The 19,083-nt window shown below is 37.9% G+C and overlaps 1 protein-coding gene across 1 annotated transcript in view; it reads right to left on the bottom strand.

Moving 5' to 3' along the window:
• The window catches only part of SORCS1 (sortilin related VPS10 domain containing receptor 1), a 305,005-nt gene that overhangs the window by 159,921 nt on the left and 126,001 nt on the right, over positions 1-19,083 (bottom strand). Inside the window, exon 3 of the mRNA XM_075718060.1 lies at positions 13,659-13,758. Within this exon, the coding sequence (XP_075574175.1) occupies positions 13,659-13,758 (100 nt within the window). The remainder of the gene's footprint in view (positions 1-13,658; positions 13,759-19,083) is intronic.

Raw genomic sequence — 19,083 nt, 5'->3', positions numbered from 1 at the left:
GGTACCACACAGAGTTTTGTAGGTGAAGCAAAAATTAATTCTTGGTTTTACCCACACACATTCCTAGAACCTCCGGTGACTTATCTAAGCCACCAAGTATAAAGTTATTTGGTGCCAGCTGGTAAACGAAGGTCTTGATGACTACTTCACTTGGACATGAAGGCACAGAAATCATTCTGCACAAAAATGTCAAAGTATGGTCCACTAACTTACTAGAATATTAAAAGACTTGTGCAAAACAAGTGAATAAGCAACCAAAACAGACTGCCTTATACCAAAAACAGGAAGCAAAAGGAACCAGGATTTGCTCTATAGTATCAGACAAGGAGATACTGGCAGGTTTTATACTGGCTTATACACAACATCGCCATTTTCTAAGCAAGTCAAATTCTCTTGTAATTAGACTGGTGCAAACTGATAGACACAAGATTTTTCAGAATGCTTCATCATTGTAATGATTTAGAAATCTCTGAACAACTTACCAATGTCTGTTTTATACCCAGCCATCCATACCCTAAACCTGCATACTGTGCTGGTCTTAAAATTGAACTGCCTTCTGTGATAAATTTCAAGATAACATGTAACTTTTTCCCTTAAGAAGTTTTGAGGGTTTGGCAATAGGCTGAATATACAAAGTTTTCATACAAACTCAAAGATCCCAAACAAAAAGAGATGACAAAAAGCAGACACCTGAACACAGTTTTCAAAATCCTGATTTTTTCACAAAAAACATATTCTGTCAGATGTCTGACTAACTCTCCAGACAGACATCTTCAACAGAGAAAAAACTGTCCATACTCGATCAGCAGTCACTTCTATCCTCACAAATTCCAACTGAAAGAGGAAACATAAGCTGGTGGAAAAGCTTAATAAGCATGAAAGTATAATTTTACAGCAAGAATTTTAACCACAATATGCAGCTTTGCTACTAGTAATGCAGTATTTACAGTCTTTGTTTCTACTGGTTTGTAATACAAAAAAGGACAGGCCTTGAGGCTCAAGACACTTGACAGGTACACAGCTCTCCACTTTTCTCCCCTCAACTTTCAGAGCACAGTAGTTAAGTACTAGCAAGGCCCACAGCATGTTTGTCCTTCCATTGCTGGCAAATCTCTGCTGTAGAATAATTGGAGCACATTAGCTGAAAGAAGAAAAAAAGAAGAGGAAGCAAGAAAGCTATACTGTCACGTGAAACATGTCTCTTCTTTCACTTGGATTTTTCTTATACTCCTGATGACAAGTCAAAGAGACATTAATTTGAAAGCCCCATTAAAATTATGTTGTTTTCCCCAAAGTATATACATATGTTTCGGAATTTTCACTCTTGCTATCTTTAGCAAAGTTTCAGTAATAAAGAAAAGGAGACAAAATCCCAACAAGTTCTACCTGGCAAAAAGCCAGAGCTCAAATTACAGCAAGCACTATGGGAATAAAAGTAATAGATTTTAATTGGTGCCCAAGGGGAAAGGTTAGTCTCCTTGGAACAACAGGAGTCTTCAGTGGTAATTGACTGAATGCTCCTGTGAGAGCTTGTAAATGTCAGTAACCCACTTGAAACAGTAGCAAAAGGAAAGGCTTGGCATCCTGGAACATATGGAAGAGTTTTGCTGGCAGAGGTATTATAAAAAGAGAATGGTGAAACACTTAAACAAGGGACATGACTTGGAAGATAGCTCTCAGCTCCAAGGTTCAAATTGCAGATATATTTCAAAAGGTGTGGGAGAAATTTATTTATTTTCAAGATAAAAAAGGAATATTGCAGTGCACACTGGTGTTAGACAGACAGGGGTCTGGGGCAGCAGATGATTTGTGAACTTTGCCCACTGCTACATTGGATCACTGACTTAAGCTTCCTCTATCCCTCTGCAATGGCCTAGTGCTCCTCTTCTCCCAAGCAGGCTTTGAATGATGTTTCCTTCTTTCCTTTCTGCTCTCTTTTTGTGGTGAAAAGATTTATTTTTTTTTTAGTGATGCAAATGAAGAGTACAAACATGTATGGATGTGATGCAGTTTGGGATTCCCTGCCAGAAAGGAATGATATAAAAGCAGATGAGATCTTCCAGAATTACATGAATTAGGAGAAAAGATAATTTTGTGCCTAGGATTTCAACCAAAATCCTGTGTTCTGTTCCCGTCTTTGTGGCTGATTATTTTCTGACCTTATCGAAACATACATTCGATATCATTCATAAACTAGGACTGACAATACTTCTTCTCAAGTACCTGTTAACACAAAATCCACAAATGACCAGGGGTCTCAAGATGTAGGCAAACTGTTACACTTTCTTCCCCAGTTGATACTGTCTGGCTTCCTTTGGCTCATCTGCAATTGTTCTTTAATTTCTGGGAGGTAAACAACATTACATTAGGGAGGGCATACAGATATGTTTGCATTTCTTCCCTAAGTGCCAAAACCTAAGCACAGACTGCTGTGCTTCAGGTTTGCTATGCTATCACATTCATTATTTACCATTAGTAATAAATAGGAGACAAACTGCACACCAGAACCTAAAGGAACAGATGTTGTTCAAACATGGAGAAAAAAATCTCTACCTCCAAAGTTCTTAATTTATAAAAAGGACAGAAGAAACTTGGGCTTAATGTAGAAGGATGAGTCACAATAATATGATACTAAGTTCTCAGTCCTGCATCATGTCCAGTTATGGCTGTAAACCCATTGCCATGCCTATTATTAAGGAATGACTTCTAGTCAATGGCCTTCACTAGAAAGCTACATCCAGAGCAGACAACATGGTCAAGAGCAGAGTTCACACAAAGTGTTGAACCTATGAGTGGAGAGCCCAGCATCCACACCACGTGCTCAAGGTTAAATCCTCTAAAACATATTCTGGCTGGGAAAAAAAAAAAAAAAAACCCACACCAAAATAATGTTCAAACTGTGCAATTTGCTGCAAAAAGGAACCCTAAAACAAAGAAAGGTGATTTTTTTTTTTTTTTTTTTTTTAATCTTGTCTGCTGAAGATACACCTCCCAACTTTGGAGCAAGATGAGTTAACAAAAAATGAGGCAGGTTCTGTTGTTAACTTTGCAGCTTCATGAAGAATATATCCCATTGCTTTCTATCTGTATCTTTAGTCTGTCTGTGGGGAAAAAAAAAATATTGATTCAAGCGCATAAGAATCTCATCATCCAGCGGGAGACACAAAACCCTAAGAAATGCCTTCCCCTGCACATAGGGAATTTGGATGCAAGGACCAGATCACTGTTTATCCTCATGTCTCTTTGTGCATATTCATGAAGATTGTCATCTCAAGGGACTAATGTCTGAAAGTTCTTACATCATCTAAATTTCTCAGCTATTGTAAATTACTTAAACTTCTAGTATCATTCTCCTCTCTGTTTTCTATTGCTATATCTTGTCCACTAAATTCCCTTCTAATTCTCCTTATTTCCTCTGGTGAAGGAATTAGGGACTGGAGACTGTGAAGAGGTTTTATGTGTACACAGAGGCATAGAGACCTAAATACATATGGTCAGAGGAGAATTCATTATTTTACTGTATTGAAACTGTTAAGGGCAGACTTTTAACAATGAAAGAATCAGTAAAGTGATTAAGAATGTAATTTAAGTATCATTATTAAGTTCCATTGTTTTCAGTAGGATTTATCTTGGTAAATCTCTTAAGAATTTAAAAGTGGAAAGGTTTCAAAACAAAATTATTTTAGTTTTTCACCCCAAAAACATTGTCAATTTAACATTAAACTCGTCAAGTCAGAAAAGCCTTACATGACCTCAGCAGAAAAAAAAAAGAATAATGGTTTGAATAGGAATAAGTGCTTTCAATCAATATGAAATTTTTCTTTCTCTAAATAGCAAAATCCATTATTCATAACATTCTATATGCAATAGAACACTTTGCAAATTTTATTTTTTTCTTGTCAAATAATGTGTTAAATTAAACGTTTCTTATCTTTTGAAAATATTCCACCACCTCCAGTTTTTTAACTGCACTGGCAGTCTAAGAAAAAGCAAGAAAATAATGTATTGGGTCCAAATTTATGGGAACAGTTGGCCACACTCAAAATTTACTACCAAGTATTTCTTTCAAATCCTCATATGTCCTTCTTAGCAAATGTACACAAAAACACTGTGAAGGGTATGAGTGTGCTCTGAACATTCACCATAGTCTGATTACCCTCTCCTATCAATGAAAAAAATGCTTGGGAAACAGTGGTCTAAGGCTTGATCCATTGTATCAGAACACACAGCAAGAACTCCTCCAATAGCTCTTTATGAACATAATTTGGTTTGCTCAGTTAATGTCTATCTCTCTACATCACCTTCAGCACAGTCTCCAATTATTGCCATTATCACTGCTACACTTCCTCAACAGCTTTCTCTGCTTTGCTGTCACTTATCCCTAAACAAATCCTACCTTTAAAGAACAATTGACTACAATTCAGTACTTCTGAGCATGGTAGAAGAGACTTCTCCACTGGAAAACTGGGTTTGTGCAAATTTGTGAGAGACCTGTACCCATCTGAAAGCCAGGTCATGGTAAACAGAAGGATAATTTTGTGTGTTCCTACCCCCAAGCCTCGCAATGCCATTATTCTCCAAGCTTAGCAGACACTGTATTTTCCTTGCTCCACAAGCTTTACGCCCTTCCTAAATGCTTTAATTCCTTTTTTTGCTAATGAGAAACAGGTGGAGAAATAGGAATCAAAAGACTCAAGAGACAAAAATATGGATTACTGTGCCTTATTTTCAGTAAGTTTTGACCCTTGAATTCTCCATTTTGTGTTATCATTGACTCAAGATTTTTTTTCCTTTTCTGGCTCTGGGCAATATCTCCATCCCTGCAACAAGTAACATAAACCTTTTACTTAGCAGGTCTAAAAGGAAAAAGCTCATTTACAGTTTTGCAATATCTTTTCCATACCAGACACTGAGCTACTCCCATCTTCTCCAAGAAGCTTGGCTGCTTCCGCAATGACCTGTTACTCTTGATATGATATACGAGTCATCACTTGTTGGTCTCCAATTCTCTTGCTATCTGCATACAAGTCAAATTCCACATTTTCTTAGCAGCAGACAACCTTTAATTACATCCATTAGTCTTTGCCATCACTCCCTTCTCTCTGCATTTACCAGCATTTATCAATCAGAAGTTTCATAATCAAGAATATTTTTCTTGTTTATTTTCTTCACTTTCTTCTCCTTATACTCCAAGTACAGCTACACAGAAGATATAACACTCAAGTATCCTGTCATTTAGTCATTCATTTCTTCACAATAACATATCTAGACTACAGAAGGAGTGAGCAATTGCAATCTGCTCGTAAACATGCCCTACAGATTACACTATCTTCTAATTAACAGATACTACATATGACTTTGTTGCAGGCCTGGTAATGGAGGGTTGAGTTCAGAGCTCCTGTGGTCAGTATTCATAAATTTGTTATTTTTTATGTTATTAGTTCCAGTCCCCAACAAACCAGCCATTGTACAGTTATGCCACAGTATCAAGCTATTTTTCTATTTTTCCCTTTAAGGCCAACTTCTAAAGCCATATAGTAACAAGACAATATCCACATTTCATGACCAAAGAAGTATGTTCCTATGACAACAGAGCAGTGAAATGATATAAAAGTGAGATTTAGGTACGTATCTTTAATGGCTCAAAATCCAGAAGGTAAATGAAAACAACCCTGCTGTACATATTTTTAGTCCAACTTTATGGGACACTGAACAAGTTGATTTTCAACTGCTTGGGGCTAGTTTTTCATAGAAAAAAAACCCAGTATTATGGCAACTGGCTTTTCTCCTGCTTTAAACAGCCTGTCTTACTTATGGAAACGGATGGAGCTACAAGTTTGACAATAAGACATATCTGCTCTGTAGTTAGACACATTCTTGTACTACCATCAATCCCAGCTGCCTGTATTTGGGCTGCAACTAACAACATATCACTCCTCTGCTCTCTAAGCTGCTGGTATATATCTTCCCTTGCCAACAGGGATATCATCTGTTCCAAAATATTTGGCAAATCACTGAGGAATTACAAAGGGATAAAAGAATTGAAGGACATTCAACAAGAGATTATCTTGCATAAATTTTAACTCTCCAGTTTGTAGAAAACAGGGGTCAGAGTCAGAATAGAAGGAACACCTTTGAAACCCTCCTCAGCCTGGGTGAATCTTGGCTCTAAAACTGAATTCCATGGTTCATACTTCCCTATCATTAGTTTCAACACTCAGTGTGCCCTTGGAGACTTCTGTGAGAAACAACACCATACTGTAGTACTACTTTGAGTGGCAAAATGTCAAAACTGCCACTATTTTTGATAGGCTTACAAGAACAGCAGCAAAATAAATGGGCTTTGATTTCACTTTATGTCCAAGAAGAGATATGGATATAGAATAATGGCAAGGGCTTTGCGTGTAATGGCTACTGAGAAAGCTGTCATATACTATAGCAATAAATCAGAAAGTTTGGTAGTGAATGCTGTCAGACACTTCAAAAGTCAAAATATTCACTCTGAAAGCTGACACACTGCCTTCACTTTGTTAACATGGACCAAATGTTTGTCTAATTATTGGTTTCCCATGAACTCAATATTTAACAACACAACACTCTTCAGTCACTGCCACTTTACAGGTCTTCATTGACTCCAGTGAAACTCTACTGAACTGCAGCTGTGTTAGATCACATCCAAAAGATATGAGGAACAATCTACCTTTCTAAACTAATAAAAAAAGTTCTTTTCATATAGGGGGGCAGAAAAGACAGTCTTTTGAAATGGAAATCAAGTCTATACTTGATTATTTGGTGCACAGGTAGAAGCATTAGTCTTGAATCTAAAGATATTACAAGCAGAAGTGAAAATTGTAATATATGTATTATCATAAGGATGTAAGACGTTCCAGTCACCACCAATGGTGGCTTGTAATAGCAGTAGACTTACTCCATCATTATTGCTGAACAGCAGAAAATGAAAAATTTCTTAATTCAAGGGGGGAGACATCCCTCTTTCTGTGGGTAGAGAACTGTTCACATCTGTATAGTGTTATCAGAAGTCCATTGAACAACCCCTGCAGTCCAAGTTCATAATTCTGACCCTTGGAGTTTCAGGATTTCAACTCTTTCCTGATCAGGAGGAGAAATCTTAAGCCAAAACTGCTGAATGAAACAGATTTAGACCACTGTATATAGAGAAAAGATACAAGTGAGGAAGAAATCCTATGTTCTCCCACTGGAAGACCACTGGAGAAAAGGCATATGTAGTGCTATCTACCCGAAACTTCCTATCAGATCAGCAAAACCAGCAGATGAATCCCACCCCACATTCTCTTGATTCCCTTCCCTCCAAAATATTCTCTCTGAAGTAAAAGACAAGGCTATGAAGAATCATTATCTGTAGTCATAGTGTAGGAGACATTTAAAACAAATCCAGGGGCTTCTTCATATACCTTCGTATGCCATACGGGGTTTGATCCAAACAGAAGCTTTCATTTGATGAAATTATGTTTTGATCTACAAAACACTTGAGTACAAGGTGGTTCCTCCCTTTCAAAAGGTAAGAAAAGACTTTCATTAAACATCTCCTTGAAATGTCCTAGGCACTACACCATTAAAAAAAAAAAAAAAACCCACACAAAAAAACACCACCATGATTCACATCTGCAAGACAATGCCTTTTTGGTCTCTTATGACTGTCTCTGAAGGCTGCACTCACAGCCTGCAGCTAACAAGGACCTTTCCTTCCAAATGAAAAGAGGAGAGCCACAGAATAATTGATTTTATCTCTGCAAGAGTGGACTGCAATAGCACATTCGGCTATTGGCATGACTGATCGACCACAGGCCCTGGGTCTCCCACTGTGCCTAATTTGCTAAGGATGCCATCCCTTGACAGCCACAGGATCCGGCTCAGTCTACAGTGAGGTGTGCTTAGAGCTCTGCTGAGCTCTAACCTCTCCAGTATAAACTGATAGTCTTCACACTAAGATTTAGACAACTACAAGGAGGACACCACTGGAAAGAACTGGTTTTCCCTGAGTATAAAAATCGAGACCTGCCTTCACATCAGACTGGTGAAAGCTTCCATGGTGAGACAGGTCAGAGAGAGTTTTTAGAAGTGCTTCCAATCTGATTTTAGCAACTGAGGGTTAGCAGCTTCTAGAGAAATGGCAATGTCAGGTGGAACTGTTCGTCTCTACGGGCATTTTTCCCAACTCTCAGGAGAGCAGGTGCAAAGGCCAGGGTAAAGCACGCAGTTCTGGATCTTACCCTGTATACAGCTGGGCAGTTTACATTCCAAACCCAGAACCTCCCTGAAACAAATGAACTCCTCTAATACCACAGGATACAAAGTACCACTCAATCATTCCCATTTCAGCTAATAAGGGTAAACCTTCTCCTGTCTTGACCGATAGAAACATTTGCCAACTATTCTCTCCACCACCACCACACGATGCTAGAAAGAACAGAAGGCTGGGCTGTCATTCCTTTCATTTCCTTTCATTTAAAGCTAATAGAAATGAATTTGAAGTAGTTAGGGATCTAGCCAGCATTGAAACCCATGCAATTATATTTACAACAAATATCCGTTATCTTGGAGCTACACACACAACAGGACAGTGCTTAACACGCTGTGATAAAGGCGCTAATCGTGACCACTAAATATAAAAGAAGAGGAAGGCATCTGTAATCCATTCATCTTTAGAGAGAAAGGAAAGAGGACACTGTACCACACAGCAATTAAAATATGAACAGTTGGAGGAATAAAGGGAAAATTCAAGGCAGGCCTGCAGAAAGAAAGGGGGAAAGAAAACAAAACAAAACAACAAAAAACCCCACTAACACAAAAATTCAAACCCATAGGAAATATCTGACGCACTATTCCTATTAATAGCACAAAAGTAGCTGGCAGATACTATCACCCAGCATTTTATTAATTAACTGGAGATACACAGATACAAGGGGTTTGAAAGTACAAAGGACAAATGGGCTGCACAAACTGGCTCTCTGCAAAGAACACAGTGTGCTTCGTACAAGGATACCATATCTAAATTAGCCAGCAGCACTTTTTGAGTCAAAGAAAACCTCTAGTTAAACCAATTGTAGTGCCCCCACGATGACTCATTCACTTTTTATTTGCATAGGTCTATGACTTTCCATGCAATGCTTAAAAGCAACCTCTCTGAAAGGCTTTTATAGAGAAGGACCATAAAACTTAGTGTATGTGAGTTTCTAGGAACGTGAATGACAAACTGCTGCAAAAATAAATTTTCAAGATACCAGCTTGGATTTCTATATTAGTTTAGATTTTAACCCACCAGTGCATTATTCCCAAACACCATTTCTTCTTGTAGAAGCATTTAAATAATTTTATTTCCCCTCACAAAAGGCTCTATGAACCTAACAAATAAACCAATGTTGACATACCTAAGCCTAGGGATTTATTGCACACTGGGGATTCTCTCTTCTGGAGACTTGTTGACAAATACTCAAACAGGCTTTGTGTCTTTGGCAAGATCCATGTGTTACAATTTTTTCCCCCTGATCTGTGTCATCAGTCATACGACCAGGTAGTACCATAATTCAGTGAAAGGAAAGAATACTGAAAAACAGAGTTTCCACCTCTCTTATTGCCAGGACTTTTATATCGCTATGTCACTCAACCATTTTCTGTAATTTCCTTAAGAAAATACTGTAATTCAGAAAAATACCAAGCAACAGAAATAGGTCATCAGTTTAAATTGTAAATAATGGTTGACTTTGTTCTCATTTTTATTTTCAAAGCACCCTTTTGTAATATGACATTGCCTGCAATGCTTGGTTATTGAACAAAATTAAATCCTTTAAAGAGACAAGAATTGGAAGTCGGAAGCTTTTAGAAAGAAATTGGCATTTATAAACTGTGGGAAACACTGAAAATCCTGTGTATTTATAGATACATTTTTTTTTCTAGATGGAGAAGAGCAAATAAATTATAACAAACAATTTATTCAACACATGTTGCTGTTTGTTCTTTTCCAGAATGTGAAAATCATCAGAAATTCATGAACAAATCTATTAATTATTTGAATAAATCCAATTACATTTGTTCTATGGTTCACTGTTCCAACTGCTCTGCTTTGCAAGGAACAGACAAGACTACATACACGATACACTTGGTTTTTTCATTAGAAGCAATCAGTCTTGAGTCAGCAAAGTTCAACATTTACCTTCTGTTCCAATGGGACTATTCCTAAAAGTTAAGCATGTGCTAAAAGGATTTTTTTTTTGAAAGAAGGCAGCTTCAGTAAGTTAAGTACATGCTGGCCCCACTAATGAATCACTGTTGTAGCAAGGTCTCTCATCCAATAGCTTCAAGATAAAAAATACACCATTTCTTTTCCATTACTGAAGAAGCCTTTTCTCTCTGCTAAGGAATGTCTTGCAGAACAAAGAACATTGAAGGCTGCCGGTGCAGTCAAAAAATCAGTTACTACATACAACAAATATTTAGGAAAAACATGCTGTTAGCATTTGCCCGGTATTAACTGCAGCAGTGTATAAACCCTTCACATGAACAGTATGAGTGTTATAAAATTCATTGGTTTTTAGAGACGTTGAGTCCTACATTTAAAAAAAAAAAAAAGTCTGCAGCTACCCACCCAGCCCACATTAGTGAAACAAGATGCAACTTTCAAAGTAACCAGAGTTTCTCGCAGAGTTATCAGAATTAATTTTTTTTTGGGGGGGGGGGGGGCGGGGGCGTAGGCAGGTGGAATCAGGTCTCGGGATCCATAGGTTTTTGCTGAAAATATTCTGGGTGGCAAAATTTGTAAATATGTAAATATGTTTCTTTCTGCTTTCCATTCCACAGCAGGTATGATAAAGACCCTGAGTTTTAGTATTTTTGCTTTCACTGCAAAAATATTTTTAGTGTGGAACTATAACAGCGCTACACTCTCTTCCCCAAGACCTCTTAATCACGGGGGACTAGCTAGGTGCCTAAAGTTAAATGTTTATTGGAAGAATGGTCTGATTGTTCTACAGAAACAGACAGCATAAGCAGAGCCTCCAAAAGTTCTCCCTGCAAGCCTAATTCTGCTCCTGCTGAAATAAGTTTTGGAAAATTCAATCTTAGACCATTACACAGGTCCTTTCATTCCAGGTGTTGCAGCTTTCCTCTGGCACTGTCCTATATCAATTATAGACCAACTTTAGTGCAGTCTACTGCCAGAACAGGCAGTTCCACACTTCCACCTGAAAGCTTTTTTCCTTTCATCTATTTGTTTTTTGAGCTGGAAAGGGATTAGTTTTCAGCCAGGCTCGTCCTTGATCCAGCTCACCAGATGGCTACCCAAACAAGGGTGGCAGTGTGAGGAAGGGAGTGGGAAGGCACAGCCAGAAGTGGTAAAGGATTTTCAGAGCCAGCCCGCACTTAAGTTGGCTTAACGTGCTCAGAAAACCCTTAGTTTCTTCTTAGGTTTCTCTGCACCACAACAGCTAAGGGATCATGCAGATTCAGCAGAGCTAAAGCCCTTCTTAGCTCTAGAGAACAGTATTATTACCCTCCAGCAAACATCAGGCATGATTATATATATATATATATATATATACACCCTCTACACCACAGCTTCTGTGCCAGGAGACCAACCTTTCAAACGTCAGACCTGAAGGACATTTGAATGATCTGACAATTTCATTCTTTAACTTCTAGTGAAAAACTTCATATATTCATCAGGGGTCACCTGCAATGAGATGACATCTCTCCGCTAATTTGGGACCATTTAATCCCAATTTAATCTGACTTTCATCAGGAGACTTGAACCCATACTTGTTCTCATTTCTTTTGATTACGATCATTTCTCTCTCCACCCCTACACCTTTTTCCAGTCTTGTATAATCATAGGTAGGTAGGTATGAGGAATCAATCAGGTGGCATTACAAAGGTAAGTGCCAGCCAACTTTTTTTCTCAGGGTCTTCCAGCAAAACCTAAATTCATCAGAATAGGTAAGGACTGGAATTCCACAGCTACAACCCATTAATCAGAATACCATTAAGAGAGCTGTCTTGTTAGGACCACATGAGGCACCTGCCTTTAGCCAGGAAGTGGAATGCATAAGCCCAAAAGTCCACACTAGTTTTATGTTCTAGTTCTAGTTTGCAAACACTGTTTTACCAGCAGAAGGAATAAAGTCCTTGCACATCAGTCAAAGATTCCTTGGTTATGAACAAAACATTACTCACAGGCTCAGGTGGGGGAGTAGACGATAGGATCGAGTATACCCTGTTACGTGTCTACACCTCAGCTGGTGGTATGGAGTCAATCGGATACAAGTAGGTGATATTAGGACATGATTTGTATCATCCTAGGGTCAATTTCTTAATAAGTCAAATGACTCATGCCTAGAAGTGCCTGTTTCGTTTGAACAAAGAGTTAAACATGAACTACAAGAGAACAAAGCTAAGCATTATCCTCTCTGGTTAGGACAGCTCCCTCTTCCTTTCATAGTGTCTTAAAGAATACATAAATGTTTCAGTATAATGAAAACAGCATCATAGTGACCTCAGCTGCCCAAATATATACAGCCTCCTTTAGAGCCGAGTCTTCACTAGCGTTTTCTGCTGATGCAATTCACTTTTGCCTGTAATAACTCAAACTATCCACGAGGACAGAAAGCAAGGAGAGAAAACTGCTCGAGCTAGGTTCATATTCCCTCTGGTAAAGAGCTGGAGTTGGGCCTTCCAGCCACTGCGTGTGCACTGTAGCCTCACAGCTAAGTCAAAAGGACAATAAGCTCACCACTACCATTTATTTAATCATGTTTTGATTTTATTTTCATTCTTTTTGTTTTTCTGGACAAACATATGAGGAAAGCCGAAATGAAATTGCCAGTAATTTCAAGATGATTTAAACTACTTTTTAGTTTCCACACCAAAACATGAATAGTAATGATTGCTTATCACCAAATATGAGAGTTAAACCCTTTTTTAAACAGCATGTGTACAGTCTTTAAACACAATATTGTTTACTAGCATATCCATATATTAGCATATATAAGAATACAAGTCTTCATCATCATTATGAACTGTGCTTCATCACTTCCTATTGCGTACCTCCAAACTACAAAAATTTTGTCAAAAACATATCTCAAAGAAGGCATCAGATTCCTTTTATGAATATGTCAGCGTTATAAATTCTCAGTAGATTGTTAGTCAGTAGGGTGCTTGCACGATTAAAACCTTCTGGGCTTCAGAAGGCATTTTCTCTGCAGGAATTTGTCAAATCCTATTCAGTTCGCTATTGGGAGCACTTAAAAGACAAATAATGTTACATAAAATCTGGCTGCTGTAGATGCATTTCTGCCATTTTGATGAGTGTCTCTCACTTTCAGACAACAAAATCATCACCATCCAGAAGGTAAGCAAACAATTAAATGCATGATACCTATTACGTGTATCCATTTAACAGCCATCTTTTGCTAATGTATATTCCCTAAAGTACACTTGTAGGTAGTATGGGTGGTACAAGCTAGTTTATATTTTGGTAAAGCTACATATTGTTTCAAGGGGAAGGAGACGGAGAAAGAGAGTTTCCAGCCATTTAAATAGTAACAGTTATTGAGGAAATTGGGAGACATCACCAGTACAGAAATTGCATCATAAAGTAAAAATGAGCCAACCACATTATCACCTACCTTACGTTTGTTTGTTGGGCAAACATATAAGTAGCTCAGAATAGTCTTCAGACCAACTTTATCATTCAGTTTCTCATACGTTGTCCCATAATCTGTTGACCTACAATCCAAAGAGAGATTTCATAAGTACAAACACTTAATCACAAAACCACAAGTCACTTGGCGGCTTTTCAATATAAAGTCATGCTTTATATAGTAGAATGGCTCTCTAGAGCTTTTTGAATGATTCATGTAGTATATAATGATACTTAATTACATACACACAGCATCATGTGAGTGCTTATAATTTGCATTTAAATTAGATTAGGAAAAACTAAACCAGCATCTTCCCAAAGCATTTTAAAATAAACATGTACAATAAGAAATGCTAAATTCTGCATATAGAAGATGATAATGATTGTCAGAAATGCCAAATAGCAGACAAGAGACTAAAGTTACCAATTCATCGTGTATTCCAAGCTTAAACTAATTTTGTTAAGATAAGAGTATTTTCTTAGCATATTCCAAAGTAGCTGCTCCAGCTGATTGTTCAGTGAAATTGGAGTTCAGTTTTCTACAAAAAAATATCAATGTCCTTTTGAAAACCCACATGAGCATTACACCTACAATTTATATGGGTTTTTTCACATAGACTAGCAGAGAGTATGGACACATGTGCTTTATTCCTGCTTTAAGAGCCACCATTCAGTAGAGAAAATAATTTATTTTTGTTATGAGGGTGACCCACAGAGACACTGACTACATGTCTTGGGGAAGAACAAAACAAGTGAGCAAACAGGACTGTGCAGAGTTCCTGTAACATCTACATGTGACTGGAACCAAGACCAATTATCAGCAGAGGTTTTGTTCATTATGCAGCTCATGCTTGCCTGAATTATGTCCTAATATCCAGGGGATTTAGATAATCAGCCCAAACCAGTACAGTTAGTATTCACAAACTGCAGAAAAGTGACATATGTCTGGGTAACACAGACATTAAAAAGTATAACATATTCTTGCAGATAATAAATCTGCATCATCTTCAAAATGTACAAATGGGTCCATATAGAACTTCACTTGCAAGCAGTAACATGAATTTTCCCTTCTGCTAATCACTCCAAAACCAGTCATTCTAAAGTAAACCCTAGGCACCTGTTACTTCCAAGTTCTCTCCTATCTGGGAAACTGGCTGAATTCACAAAGGTATTTAAGACACTTAATGTCCACGTTTTTGGGGGGTGGAGTGTGTTAAATTTCTGGATCAGGTTCCACACCTACATTCATACCACAGCTTCTGGGATTTCAGATTTTGCAGTCAGTACATGAATAAAACAAGAAGGCAGCAGTTTGGGGTTTTACCCATTAAGATGAATTGCACTAAAATGTGGATTTGCATTAAAGCTGAGTCTTTCTATTCAGGAACTTCATTGAAGCATTTGCATGTATCTGTCCTGGTCATACAACAATTAACCTATGGTTTACAACCATAGCTTCTTCCTTTCCTTCCTTTTCCCCCAACAAACACCTGCACCCCTGTGCGCATATATGACCCTTGTTGATTAGAACATTAACGTCAAATTCTCATCCACTGATTGATCTTTCCCTTTATAAGGTCATCTCTCTCAGGAGCACGTATAAACCAACTGAGCTATTTCCCCAGTGGACTGAGACAGAGGATGCTGTTATGGTTATTTCTGTTACTGAATATTTCAGAGATATTCCAGCATTCAGGTGAAGGGAGCCACAGCAGCATGCTGAACACAGTCCTGCCAAGGATTGCTGGTTCACTTTGGTTACCTTGTCCACCTCACCACCTGGCCTTCTCGGATATTGATATTTCTGTTGCTATCTGCCTAAAAAACAAAACCTATCCTTTGAGAAGTTTGGGCTGATAAAGACATGTAAAGATTGTAAGGACTGAATCTGACCTGCTGAGTTAGGAAAAAAAATATATTAATGAAGTAATGCAGCTCTTCCTTATACCAGTGATAGTGATTTCAAAATGGGACCCTTCAAAAGAGGATAGGAGTAAAGAAAACCTGACACATAAAACTCGCTTTGAAATTGTTGAAGAAAAGCAGCCAATACCCCTGCCACAGCACAGGCAAACAGATGTTGAAGGCCTATTGCAAATGGTAATCTTAGTCAGAATTGCCAGCCATTTCTTACTTCAAATCTCTAGGCAATTATTTTGCATTCATAGCTTTATTTACAGGTAACGTTATATCCAGATAGAAGTGTGTGCTTCTGTCAACGTCTATAAAAGCAACTGAAAGATTGGAAAGCTTAGAAAAACAACATTTTTTTCAGATGAGCAGATACACAAGCAAAGGAGCTACTATTAGATCTTACTCCCATTATCATGTTCTAAACTAGCAATAGCCAGTCCTTCTACCTGCCCAGTTACAAGTTCTTTCTTTCACACCACTTTACAATTACCCGTAATTTTAACAGGGAGGTAAATGTTATACAACAGCAGATAGGCACCTAAAAGTGCTTTAACACAAAGAAATGGTGATAGATACACACACACACAGAGCAATGGAACAAAAGAATTGTATCAAATGAAACACTGCATACATGTGAAGCCTCTGTTGGGATCTAACCTAGGGGTATCACCAACCTGCATTTATCTTACTCCTATTACATATATGTATACAAGCAGGCATTGATTAGCAGCCTGGATAATGAGCTCTTCATTTGTCTTATTAAATGGATGTATAAAGCAGCATGCGACTCCTAACCCATGAAAATGTATCAGCCGTTTGGTGATCCAGAAAGACAGCCTAACCTGGAAGTGTTGCAAAAGACAGATGCACCTCAGCAGGGTGTAGGCAGTAACGACAGTGTAGGATCAACAAATTCAATCCCAGCTATCTGAAGGGGAACGGGTATGCATCAACCACTTTGTGTGGTAGGCTGTTTCTCTGAAGCTCTGCAGAGAGAACTCAGTTTTAGTGCATCTATATAGCATGAGCAGAGCAAGCAAATGCCTGGATAAATCATCTGAAAGGACTAAACCCAGGACCTGTAGAGCTGAAAACACAAAAATGAAACTCTATACCTTCTGAACCATCTACAGTAGCCACAGCTACTGAAATAACTATTTACAAATGAGTGAACAGTAAGCCTTATTTTATTAGCTCTTCTATAGACATGCATGTTGCAATGGTTTCTCAAATTGTTTGGGGGGAGGGGGGATGTTTATACATGTTTCATCAAATTCATTTAAATCCCTGTGTAAATTGTTTCATTTTGGCTTAATTTAGCTTGGTACAGTTACAGGGTAAGTCAAAATAAGCCCAGATGAGTTTGAAATAGAAAGGTCTGCAGAGAGGTTTGATATATGTACAAGTCTAAATATGGAAAAGAAAAATAGATATGTTAGCACATTGTGGATGTTACTGAAATGCAGATGATACTTAGTAAAAGAATAATATTCAGAAACAGAGTATTTAGACTCAATTCTGAACTTCTGAACTTCACAACTGTCCCACCATTTTTGTTGTAATTGCTTCCATTAAATTCATACCAAATTTTACCAGTAGAATCAGACTATTTTTTCAGTAAAGCAGAATGATTTCTGCAAACACCTGAGAAGATAAACATTTTAATTATTACTAGTTCATTTGACAGTATAAAAAAAAAAAGCCAAAACCATGAGACTGAAGTTCTGACTTCCCTGAGTAATAAATTAATACACAACTAGAAACGTGTAGAATAATTTATATTTTGCAAACTATTTGCAAGAAAGTTGACATTTAAATAACTTCATTATTATTCATTGACAGGGCTTTTCCCTCTCCTCCCGTCAGGGTAAATGACATTTCTATTACAGTATTATAATAAACTCCTGCACATTTTAAATAAAGTCACTGAATTCCATTAGTCCACCTACTGTCATGAATATATCTCAATCCATTCCTACCAATATTTCACAATTATAATAGGCATTCTGAATCAACCAGTAACATGAACCCTATGGAAATTTTCTTCTTTCTCAAGAAGCACAGACTGAAATTCAGAGGACTGTCAGTTTGAATATATAGATTAAATAAATTCCCTTGCAAGTTGTTGTTTACTCTGCTTTGTTACAAATTTAAGGTTGTCTGTACTTATTCTACATAAGCTACTGAAGACTTGAAGAATCAACCAGTTGATTATTTGGTCAAGGTTTCTTTTGCAACAAGATCATTCTGGAACACTCCACGAGAAAAAAGAAAAACATTACATGCAGACTTGAAGCTGTGTAACATCAAGTGTCCTGCCTCTTAGAATGCAGTTTTCTTCCAATAAAAGACATATGTTAACAGATGAAGTTTCTTGTTATAATACACATCATTAAGAAGCAATCACTTTAATTGGCACCATTTACTATTTTTTTTTCTTTTTCCACCAGTTACACCTGGTTTTCACATATTAACATGACTGCTTTCCATGAGAAGACTGTCTATGTATCATGTCCTCACCCTCCTTCCTCCACAGTTTAATTTGCTGCTCTAACTGCTGTCCGAGTGGCAGCCATTCCTGGGAGGCAGGACCAGAAGCATCTGTAATGTGGTTAGGGAGCAGCAGAACACGGCAGCCTGTCATGACCAGGAGCAGTGTGAAGAGATGGGCTCTAGCCTGTTTCTCCTTCTGCACATGAATTCACCCCTGGCAGAGGTCAGGTATTTTAAGTAACAAACAGCAATGACTATTAGATCATCTGTTCCAACCTCCTGCATAACTATGTTTGCCACCTGGTTTGCCTCCAAAGGGACCGGCCAGTTGAGCACGAGATTTGCCAGTTGCTGTTCCTAATCTCTACATGAGCAGATTTTTGGATAAAAGGCTTTCAGATCACAGAAGGCAGAACTGCGGAGTCACAGGCTGCACTTACAAAAGGCTTTCACTGAACAAGTTTTTGAATAAAGGAATAATTAAGACATTAAAAATGATCTTTCACATCTGAATGTGAAAAATACTGGAGCTGGTAATTCTGGAGTGTATTTGTATTCCTGTGTGCAGTGTTGTTGACTTTTGCATTCCTTCTTCCTGAGGATCTTTCTAGGCTGAGGTGCTATTCCCTCATCACTTAAATTGAAACTCTTTCCTTTACAGTTTTATAGCCAAGTACTAAAGTTTCCCATTGATTTTTGCCATGCCACCATGTTTCACAAAAGCTAGTAATGTCAAAACCCTCTTCAACAGCTAACCATTTAAGTTCACATGTTCCTCCTATTAAGCCTTTCACAAGCCATTGATAGATGTCACTTTTGGTCTGATGCCTGATTTAACTCCTTCATGTGTAACCCTAGTACTTTTTCCAGAAAGTAATAATGTCCAATCTCAGCTTCTCTCTCAGGGAAGAACTAAGTTTTTTATCCAATTCTTTATTTTCATAGAAAGTTACTCTTGCTTTACAAATTGCCTTGCTTCACCTGGATGCTTCTCACTACTGGCT

This window comes from Pelecanus crispus, chromosome 10 (assembly GCF_030463565.1).
Source record: "Pelecanus crispus isolate bPelCri1 chromosome 10, bPelCri1.pri, whole genome shotgun sequence".
Classification (NCBI taxonomy): domain Eukaryota; kingdom Metazoa; phylum Chordata; class Aves; order Pelecaniformes; family Pelecanidae; genus Pelecanus; species Pelecanus crispus.
This window is presented reverse-complemented; position numbering and strand designations above follow the sequence as displayed.